At 47.2% G+C, this 11,454-nt stretch overlaps 1 protein-coding gene across 1 annotated transcript; it reads left to right on the forward strand.

The window, feature by feature from the left end:
• The first annotated feature begins 2,079 nt into the window (after nt 1–2,079).
• grm5a (glutamate receptor, metabotropic 5a) lies at nt 2,080–10,637 on the forward strand. Its single transcript, XM_031572726.2, has 7 exons — nt 2,080–2,119; nt 3,199–3,480; nt 3,910–4,156; nt 6,276–6,444; nt 7,319–7,445; nt 7,944–8,880; nt 9,360–10,637. Exons 1-7 carry the CDS (start codon nt 2,080–2,082, stop codon nt 10,339–10,341), a joined length of 2,784 nt encoding a protein of 927 aa, XP_031428586.1. The 3' UTR covers nt 10,342–10,637.
• Nucleotides 10,638–11,454: the final 817 nt, after the last annotated feature.

The raw sequence follows: 11,454 nt of genomic DNA on the forward strand, positions 1-11,454 counted from the left end.
GTTGGATATAATATATTGGTAAAATCTATCTTAGAATCTTACAAAAACATTTAAAAGCCCTCAAAGGAAAAGGATCTAAACATTTTAGTGCAATTTTCATGCTTTTATGAGTTGTCTAGGTATGTGTCAGCGAGTGTGTGTGTGTTTCTAGTTTCTAGTTTCATGAATATAGGGGCTGAATATTTAAAGAGGTGTCTATTTCTAAAAACGGTGTCAGCGTCTCTGCCGGGCCCCTGAGCAGCGGTGCCAGTCGGCTCGGGAGGATCTGCCGCCTCTCTCCCTCCGGCGCTCCGGCTTTTCATCTCCGTTTAGGGAGGTTTTCCTGGGGACGCCCAGCTAACTCACAGCCGCCTCCGGCGCGGACCCGACCCAGGCCTGGCCCAGATGTGGCACGGACCAGCGCCGTAGGTGGACCTGATGGGCCTGACCCGCTCCACAATCAGCCGCTCTCTGGGCAGCCGAGTAGCACTGCGCTACCTATGGCCTCTGTGGGAATGCTGGGCCTGATTTGTGGCAGTGGTAGTGGTGTTTTGAGGGGGCAGGAGGAAGTGAAGTTAAAGGCCTATTACTTCACCTGCTGCTGCTGCTGAGCTGGAGCTCACCAAACCTCCATCATATTCAATAAAAAGGAAGTGACAAGCTGTGGGTAGTTGTTACCTTGTGCCACCGGAAACTTTGTCTGTGTGTGCGTTGTCTTTGTGTGTGTGTGTGTGTTTGAGAGAGTGCGCATGTGCCTTGTGCATGCATTTGTGTTTTTGTGTGTGTGTGTATGCGTGATTGAGAGAAAAAAAAGATCCCTACTGAAAGTGGGAGATGATGGGTATTTTGTTATACCACAGTCTTGTTATACCACAGTCTTGGAGACTCAGTCAGAAGAATAGTGTTTCATCAGGAAACAAGGCTTTATTATTTACAATGGTGCACCAGGAGAGAGAGGAAGGGTTCACGTGCAGATCCAACAACTTCTCTGATTAGGCGAGAAAAACTTTTAAGTTAAAGTTTAGGTATCCTCTAGTAAGCGTCCTAATTTTTCGCACCAGGACACAGACTTACCTTCACAAAGACACAAAAGCATGACAAACACATCTTTGCAAAGATGTAAAAACAAACAGTCACTCCTCGACCTTGCAGGCAGACACTCAGGCCCTAAACAGACGTACGTCAGTCCCAAGGTCAGAGGACTCATTGCTGCCAGAATTACAACAGAGCACATTGTGTTTAGAGAACATGTTAGACTAATTCATGTTTAACTCTAATTCTAGCTATAAGAGACATGTGAATATAAGATACATATGAATAATGATTCTGATTCACAACAAATTTAATTGGTGCTGAAATGCGGTCTGACGAGAGACCGCGGCCCTCCTTCACATGGATGAGATTTATTTTCTGAGTGGCTGGGTTGTGTTTTCATTTTTAAATCGAGCGGGATGATGAACCATTATGTTTCCCGTACTTGAACAGCTCTTCTCCCTGTACTCACTGTCCATCCTCTCCATCCCCTCTTGTGAGCGCAGAAGCATCACTCACACCCAGTTTAAAAACAGCGCTTTGTTTTTTACAGTTACAGACTCATTATAGTTGCACTTCACATTATGTAGCCTACTTCTCTCTGTGGCGATAGCACGCCAACTGCAGCAAGATATCTCTGTTTTATAATGCTGATAAGCATTGTGCAGCTAACTATGAAACCTATTTAATCTTCCAGAATAATTCATTTCATTAATATTAATTGTCAGGTTTCTTCTCGGCACATGTAGCCTACCGGTTCGGTAAAAGAATGACTCGGGTGTCTATTTTTACGCTGACTGATTAGTACCGATGACCCGTCTCGCATCCGTCAGAATATCATAGACTTTTCCATTAAAGCCAAAAATATCAGTTGAGATGTAGAATCTACATCGCCTTCTACATGTATCGTCCAATGCAGTGCTTAAATATCGACATTTACAGACGCAACCGTAATCCCAGCGACTGTTTTGGTGCAGAACTTTCCAGACTTCTATCCTATAAATAGCGCTCTGCTACCTGCCGCTGTACAGTCAGTCTATGCAATTATCATCTCCAGTATAGGCAGCCATGGTGGAGGACGGAGGCTGCCCCGGGAAGGGAAGGCAAGGTCAGTGTGTAGGCTTCATGCAGGGCTCTCCAGCTTCAGTAGCAGCCCAGAGCAGCATAACGCCGGAGCGCTGTTTAACATGCAGGCCTCTCAGCTTTTGATACCCGCCGCTCTCGCCTCCAAGGATGAGTTATGAAACCCTTGGCTTCTGCTCAGGGGGAATATAAACGATACAAAGACCTCCCACGCTGCGGGTTGTGTAACGCTCGCTAGCTCACTCGCTGGAAGGGTAGAGCGGTTTTGAGAGGGAACCTTCTGTTTTGGGCAGTAAAGATGTGTGTGTGTGTGTTTCTCCCTATCTCTGTCTTTCTCTGTGTATGTGTGTGTTTGTGACAGTTAATGTATTTTAATGTTTTGCATACGTTTGTGTGTGTGTGCATACCATAGGTTTGTAGGAATGTGCTTGAGGGTATTTACGGAATTAATGCTATCTACTTTATCTCTACCTCTTAACAATATCTACCTCTTTAATCTTTTTCATCTTTAATGAACATTAGTCATGTCTTAGTCTCACACTTTAGCTGTAAAACAGAAAGCTGAGTAGGTGTGAGAGCTGGCAATGAAATTTTGAACAACGCTGTAAAATATTCAGAAAATGAATCTTGAATATTATATATATAACTATATATATATACAAAATATACACACAAACACAAATCAGAAGGGAACAGAACTGCATATTCCATGTATCCAGTGATGGCAAATATGATTCAAGTGTGAGGGTGTGTTTGTGTGTGTTTATGTGTGTTTGTGTGTGTGTTTGTGTTTGTGTGTGATCAAGAAGTATTGAGTGCCTAAGTGTGTTATAAAGCTGTTTAACATTCTAGGTGTTTCCACCTATAATGCTGTTTTTTTAACCTGCATGTATTTTCTTACACAATCGCATGAATATGCAGATAAAGTGTCAAACTATTCAAAAGTTCCTTCAGCAAAAACATTTATCCATGAGAATGTTCCCTGAAAACATCTGTTTCTCTGTTTCCCTCTCTATCTCTCTCTCCCTCCCTCTATCTCTCTCTCTCTTCCTCTCTCTCTATCTCTATTTCCCTCTCTGTTTCATTCTCTCTTACTTTCTCTCTCTTTGTTTTTCTGTTTCCTTCTCTCGCTCTGGCCCTCTCTCTCCAGTGATGGATGGGCAGATCGGCATGACGTGACAGACGGGTATCATAAAGAGGCTGCTGGTGGAATCACCATCAAGCTTCAGTCTGCCTACGTCAACTGGTTTGATGACTACTACCTGAACCTGCGCCCGGACATCAACCTACGCAACCCTTGGTTCCCCGAGTTCTGGCAGCACCGCTTCCAGTGCCGGCTCAAGGGTCACCCCCTGGAGAACAGCAAATACAACCGCACCTGCACCGGTTAGTGCACCTCCCATCAACACCAAAAACGCACTTATAAAGGTGGAATCTGCGATTCTGGCAAAAGGCTGTTGATATTTGAGCTCAACAGCCAATCAAATTACACCCATCCTTGAGGCAATTTGTTGATTGGCTAGAATTGTTTATGGGTCGGTCCAAGCCACTATGTTTGCTGCCCATTTACAGAGCAAGAACTGTGTACGGACACTGGATTTTAGCGCAAACACAGAATCGACTGCTAGAAGTTTGTGAGGCACAATTTCCTGAATTTCACAAAAACTGTATATGATTAGAATCGTAGACTGCACCTTTAATACACGTGTGACTCAATTAATAAACTATTAGGCTAAACATCCGTAAACCTCACGTAAGAATAAGAATAGCATAATTAAAGAATAATGAATTAAACCTCCCAATTTTATTTTTCAGAGAAAGAGTCCCTCCGTCAGCAGTACACCCAGGACACCAAGATGGGCTTTGTGATCAACGCCATCTACTCCATGGCCTACGGCCTGCACACCATGCAGGGGGCGCTGTGTCCCGGGGCCGTGGGCCTGTGCCCTGCCATGCGGCCCATCGATGGCCGGAAGCTTCTGGACTTCCTCATGAAGACCAACTTCACCGGGGTGTCTGGAGAGGTCATCCTGTTTGATGAGAGGGGAGACTCCCCTGGGAGGTAGGAGCGACAGCTCAAAGCAGACATATAGCTGTGCTCTAAGCAGACATATACCTGTGCACTGTATCGCTGGCTCTAAGCAGACAGATACCTGTGCTCTAAGCAGACATATAGCTGTGCACTGTAGCGATGGCTCTAAGCAGACAGATACCTGTGCTCTAAGCAGACATATAGCTGTGCACTGTAGCGATGGCTCTAAGCAGACAGATAACTGTGCTCTAAGCAGACATATAGCTGTGCACTGTGGCGATGGCTCTAAGCAGACAGATAACTGTGCTCTGTAGTCTGATTTACATTTACATTTAGTCATTTAGCAGACGCTTTTGTCCAAAGCGACGTACAAGGGAGAGAACAAGCAAGCTACGAGCAATAGAGACCTAGTGTAACAATAAATACTATTTTACATAAGAAATAGAAAAAAAGTGCAGGAATGTAACTTCTGTAAGTGCAAGTTAAGTACTAGTAGAAGTGCAAGTTAGGAAGGGAGGTGCTCTCTGAAGAGTTGGGTCTTCAAGAGCTTCTTAAAGGAATAGAGGGACGCCCCTGCTCTGGTAGTGCTAGGCAGCTCGTTCCACCAACGTGGAACTACGAATGAGAATAGTCTAGATTGCTGTACTTGCACAGTCGGCAGTGCTAAACCACGCTCATTTGTTTGTGAGAGAGTCTGCCAAGGCAAGATGTGTGAAGGTCTGATCCAACCTGCTGTTGTCCGCCTTCTCACTCCATAGTGGAGCATAGGCCATCAAGAGCGAGTTTCCACTTGTTCTCGATCAACGTTTCAGTAATCCAGTAAATCCACTTGGCCCACCCAGCTTCAGTTTACAGCACGTGGTCCAAGTACTTACCAGGCCCAACACTGCTTAGGTTCTGAGATCGGGCGTGCTCAGTGTGGTAAGGCTGTAAGCTTGATACAACCTGTAGGTGTGACTTATTCGCATTCTCACACCGTGTCCTTATTGGCAGAGACGCAAGTGAGCGACAACGGTAAAAAGTTAATCGTGTCAGAGAGTAATGCGTCACAATGCGTCACAATGCAACGCAATGTTTTTGACCCAAGCATTGACAGATGCGCCGTCTGTACTTATTTTACTTGACGTGCTGAATGAATTGTATTGAATTGAAATGAATTGTCAAAGAATTCAGGACGTGCCATTGGAACATTGATTGACGGTTGCCATGTGGAGTCACAATGTGGACAGCAACAATGTGTTGCCATGCGCTGTGACAGCACTCGCTTGCAGTTAAGACACAGTTGTCATGGTAATTTTTGAGCCGTCAGCTGAGAAATAACTTCTTCATCAGACAAGACTCATACTGCTATATGCTACTTACTTACTTACTATATACTACACCTACTAAACTACTACTGTAATAGTATGCAGACCCAAATATACTATATTGTATTGTGTATTTAAGTTGCTTTGGATAAAAGCATTTTCCAAATGAATATATGTAAATAGAACACAGATGGACCACTGTGCCATTGTAAGATAATTTGTTTGTCACAGTTTGGCTTTAAAGGGATTTCGCAACCTGGGTTACCTAACGCTGATTGCCCTGTTCTTGAGGTGTTTACCCTAATGTGGGACTAAGTGTTCTTAGGGGACCCGGTGAACTTGCTGTTGAAATCTCGAGCAAACTCAAGAGAAGAGTTCTTGAGAAGAGGTCCTCTTCAGTCAGTGCGCCAGGAAACACTCATCCTTGCCTCTCACACTCTCATCCTTTGGCTTTTGTGGGATTCCTGAGACATTTGTGTGTGTGTGTGTGTGTCTGTGTGACGTTGTGTGTGTGTGTGTGTGACTGTGTGACTGTGTGTGTGTGCTTTTTTGTGAATGTCTCTGTGTGTGTTTGCATGTTTTTGTGTGTGTGTGTGTGTGCTTTTTGTGAACTGTGATCTGCTGTCTGTGTGTGTGTTTGCATGTGTGTATGTGTGTGTGTATGTGTGTGTGTCCGGTGTGTGTGCTTTTTTGTGAATATCTGTGCGTTTTTGCATGTGTGTGTTTGTGTGTGTGTGTGTGTGTGTTTGTGTGTGCATATGTACGTGTGTGTGTAAATGTGTGTGTGTGTGCGTGCGTGAATACGTGAATATGTGTGTCTGTGTAAATGTTTGGCACGTCAGGTATGAGATCATGAACTTCAAGCAAATGAGCGATGACGAGTACGACTACATCCACGTGGGCAGCTGGGACAACAGGGGCCTGAGGATGGATGACGAGGAGATCTGGATGAACCAGAGTGCCATCATCACATCAGTCTGCAGCGAGCCCTGCGAGAAGGCCCAGATCAAGGTGAGATACTGGACTACAACACAGACAATCCACATGTAATGAGATACTGGACTACAACACAGACAATCCACATGTAAATGGTAAATGGTTAAGGGACTGCATTTGTGTAGTGCTTTTCTACTCATAGAGCACTCAAAGAGCTTTACAGATTAATGCCTCAGACATCTACCCATTTACACACCGATGGCGGAAGCTACTATCTAAGGTGCCAACCTGCACATCGGGAGCGGTTGGGGGTTCAGTGTCTTGCTCAAGGACACTACGACACTTGGTGAGGAGGAGTCGGGATTGAACTAGCAGCCGATTGCTGAATGACGACTCTACCTCCTGAACCACTATCGCCCCCAAAACATGATGTAAACTTAATAGCAAATAAAGAGCTGTGCATGACAAAGATGGTAGCAATCTGTAGTTAAACAACGGCGCTAAACCTACGACTAAGGATAAGGTTGTTATCTGCATCCAAAGACACAGTACATAGGCTTCTATCTGCATCCAAAGACACAGTACATATACTTCTATCTGCATCCAAAGACACAGTACATATACTTCTATCTGCATCCAAAGACACAGTACATATACTTCTATCTGCATCCAAAGACACAGTACATAGGCTTCTTTCTGCATCCAAAGACACAGTACATATACTTCTATCTGCATCCAAAGACACAGTACATATACTTCTATCTGCATCCAAAGACAGAGTACACAGGCTTCTATCTGTATCCAAAGACAGAGTACATAGGCTTCTATCGGACAGAAAGCTCCCTTTTCACTCTGCCCCGTGTCATTCCTACAACCTTGTGAAAATAATTGTATCACGCCCTCGGCTGTGTTGGCACACCTGGATGTCCTCTGTCTGTCTCCTCTCCAGGTGATCCGTAAAGGTGAGGTGAGCTGCTGCTGGACGTGTACGCCCTGTAAAGACAACGAGTACGTGTTTGACGAGTACACCTGCCGTGCCTGTGAGCTCGGGGACTGGCCCACAGACGACCTGAAAGGTGACTGCCCTAATTATACAATGAGTATCGCACATGAGTATCACACATGAGTATCACACATGAGTATCGGAAGACAGTACCATTTCAACTTTCCATACCTCAACAAGTTTCAGTAACACTGTTTTTGGCCACATCCTAATATTCAGTTGTGCTTTATATTAAGAGTCCTTATTGTAATGTACTTATATACTTATACTTATTATATAATGAGTAATGAGTAAAGTAATAAGTACTCAGGTTAGTTAAGTATTACATGTTACTAAACAATAAACCTAACCCAAAGCACAAGCAGTAACATATACCTATATAAAATGTATATTATACTGTAATACTGTAATTCTATATTAATTGCATGTTACCTAAGGACATTTAAAATCAAGTTACATCTTCTCTCTATTAATTTAATTAACTTAAATAAAATGAACCTCTCCTGTGTGTGTGTGTGTGTGTGTTCGCGCGTGTGTGTGTGTGTGTGTGTGTGTGTGTGTGTGTGATCAGGTTGCGAGCCCATTCCTGTGCACTATCTCCTCTGGAGCGACCCTGAGCCCATTGCCGCCGTGGTGTTTGCCTGCCTGGGCCTGCTGGCCACCACCTTCGTGACGTCTATCTTCATCCGCTTCCACGACACGCCGGTGGTGAAGTCGTCGAGCCGCGAGCTGTGCTTCATCATCCTGGCGGGCATCTGCCTGGGCTACCTGTGCACCTTCTGCCTGATAGCCAAGCCCCACGTGGCCTACTGCTACCTGCAGCGCCTGGTCATCGGCCTCTCCCCCGCCATGAGCTACTCGGCCCTGGTCACCAAGACCAACCGCATCGCCCGCATCCTGGCCGGCAGCAAGAAGAAGATCTGCACCAAGAAGCCGCGCTTCATGAGCGCCTGTGCCCAGCTGGTCATCGCCTTCATCCTCATCTTCCTCCAGCTGGCCATCATCGTGGCGCTCTTCATCGTGGAGCCCCCGCGGGTCATCCACGACTACCCCAGCATCCGCGAGGTGAACCTGATCTGCAACACCTCCACCCTGGGGGTGGTGACGCCGCTGGGCTACAACGGGCTGCTCATCCTCAGCTGCACCTTCTACGCCTTCAAGACGCGCAACGTGCCGGCCAACTTCAACGAGGCCAAGTACATCGCCTTCACCATGTACACCACCTGCATCATCTGGCTGGCCTTCGTGCCCATCTACTTCGGCTCCAACTACAAGATCATCACCATGTGCTTCTCCGTCTCGCTGAGCGCCACGGTGGCTCTGGGATGCATGTTCGCGCCCAAGGTCTACATCATGCTGGCCAAGCCCGAGAGGAACGTGCGCAGCGCCTTCACCACGTCCACCGTCGTGCGGATGCACGTGGGAGACGGGAAGGCGGCCGCTAACGCGCGCGGCTCCAGCAGTTTGGCCAATCTGTTCAGACGCCGCAAGTCAGAGAACGAAGTCAGGTACGTTCTGGAGAGGTGCTTAATGGAGAGTGGACTATTTCTATTTTTTGAGCAAAATATGTCATTAATTGCACAAACAAATGTATAGTGACCCCAACATTCTGAGTGTTTGGATCTTGTTTCTGAAGACAGAGATTTTAATTTAACATTTTTTTTATTTGAATTTGAATCAAAAACAAATAGTAGTAAAAGGCATTGGAACTCAATATTGGTTGATGCTTTGTTTACATTTGATTACATTTTATAATAATAATTGATGTCAGCTTTACATTTGTCATTAGCAAATGGCCACTTTCATGTTTTGGTGAAAGGTGTACATTTTTTTTTTTAGATTTAGACATTTTGCTCTTAATATTTTGTCTTGCAGCAGAGTATGAAAGTAGTAAGCCACAAAATAATTATGATTTTTAAAATGATTGTCATGTCTTGGAACTGTCTATGGAGTCCAATCTCACTAGCATCATTTCATTGTGTCTCAGTTCTAATGGGAAGTCTGTGACTTGGGCTGCAAACGAGCGAGGCTTCCGCCCCAACCTATGGAAGCGCATCTCCATCCACATCAAGAAGAAGGAGGAGGTCAACCAGACTGCCATCATCAAACCCTTCTCCAAGGACTGCGAGATGTCGGGCGACGGGAGCATGAAGATGGCAAACAAGGGACAGCAGGGGGCACAGTGCCACCCAGTGGGCACCTACCGCCCCCGCACCCCGTCTCCGATCCCCACCGTCTCCCAGCGTGCCTCTCTGCGGTCTCGCGAGGACGAGGAGGCAGCCGCGGCGGAGGAGGTAGAGCGGCAAGACCGGGTGGTGCCGCTGCCCTCGTACCTGAACGAGCGCCAGCAGCATCCTCAGGCGCACCATCAGCATCAGCATCAGCTGCAGCAGCATCACCCTCAGCATCCTCAGCATCAGCAGCGGGTCGGCCCTCCGCCGCAGGGCTCCATCATGGACCAGATCAGCTGCGTGGTGCACCGCTTCACGGCCAACATCAGCGAGCTCAACAGCATGATGCTGCCCGGCAGCACCCCGTCGCCTGGCAACACCGCTGGCGTCCTGAGCGGCATGCCCTCCTCGCCGTCGCCCTCCTTCCTCATCCAGCACGAAATGCAGCTGCCCGCCACCGTCACCACCTACGCGGAGGTCGTCGCCGTCAGCAATGTCAACCCTCACGCCCTCGGCTGCGCATTGGCCCCCGGGGGGGGCAGGTTGTCTCCTGCAAGGCTGATGGGGGGCAGCAGCACCTTCAAGTCCCCCCCTGCGGTGAAGCCCCCCCCTGCGGTGAAGCCCCCGGAGCTGGAGGAGCTGGTGGCCCTCCAGCCCCCGTCCCCCTTCAGAGACTCGTCCCTGGGCTCGGGGTCCTCCACCTCCCTCGCCTCCCAGGCGGTCGTGGGCGAGCAACCTTCTCCGAACTACGACCGCCTAATGCTGCGACACTACAGCCAGAGTTCCTCTTCGCTCTAAAGGGAACCTGAGACACAGTCTATGAGATATGATACAGACAATGAGACGAGGATGAGATGTATTAGAGACAAAGCGGCAGGGGATTGGGGTGTGGGTGGGGTGGGGTTGGGGGTGGGGATATTTTGACTCTGGAATAGAACTGGCCCTGATCTGGCCCAGATGTGCCTGCTGTCAGACTACATTTCCCAGCATTCAGCTCAGACTCTGCTGTAGCTGACTACTGCAGACACCACACACAGATAAGCAGGGTGAGAGAGAAATGTGTGATGAGTGATGATGAGGAGGTGGTGAGTATGTGTAAGTGTGTGTGTGAGTAAGTGAGTCAGTATGTGTGTGGGCATGTGCGTGTATGTGTGTGAGTGAGTGTATGTGTGTGTGTGTGTGTGTGTGTGTGAGAGTGTGTATATATGCATGTGCGTTTGTGTGTGTGTGTGAGTGTGTATATATGCATGTGCGTGTGTGTGTGTGTGTGTGTGTGTGTGTGTGTGTGTGTGTGTGTGTGTGTGTGTGTGTGTGTGTGTGTGTGTGTGTGTGTGTGCACTTGTGTGTGTGTGCACTTGTGTGTGTGTGTGTGTGTGTGTGTGTGTAGTGGAGATGGCAGTTGATAAATAGATGATAGCTGTGGACTGGACTGGTGGCAAATCTGTGCGGGATCCCTTCCAGAGACAGTGACTATTTGGGTCAGGCTTTACCCGCCTTTGGTTCAGATTCTACCCAGCGGGAAGCTCCCTGCGGACCAGACTGAGTGACTGACCAGACTGAGTGAGTCTGAGTCGCTGGGACTCCCATAAAAATGCCTTTGAACTCCGGACACACTAAGTCTCAGAGAAGCCATACGGTACAATGAACCACCGCAAAGTCAAACAGTCTGCCTGGCATATGACCACTACTTGAAGTCACATCGTCCTGAATACCCTTCTATATGGTTTTGGTGAAACAAAAAGAAAAACGACAAACAACAAACAAAACAAAACTAAACAAAAAAGTTTGGAAAATTCTTTCTTCTCATGGTTTGGACTTAAAACCCTGTGGGAAACCTGAAGCTGAAAGAGACCATGCAGTTTCTGATTCTGGCCTGATTCTGGCCTGATTCTGGCCCGGGTTTGTCCCAGA

The sequence above is a fragment of the Clupea harengus genome, chromosome 8 (genome assembly GCF_900700415.2).
Source record: "Clupea harengus chromosome 8, Ch_v2.0.2, whole genome shotgun sequence".
NCBI lineage: Eukaryota > Metazoa > Chordata > Actinopteri > Clupeiformes > Clupeidae > Clupea > Clupea harengus.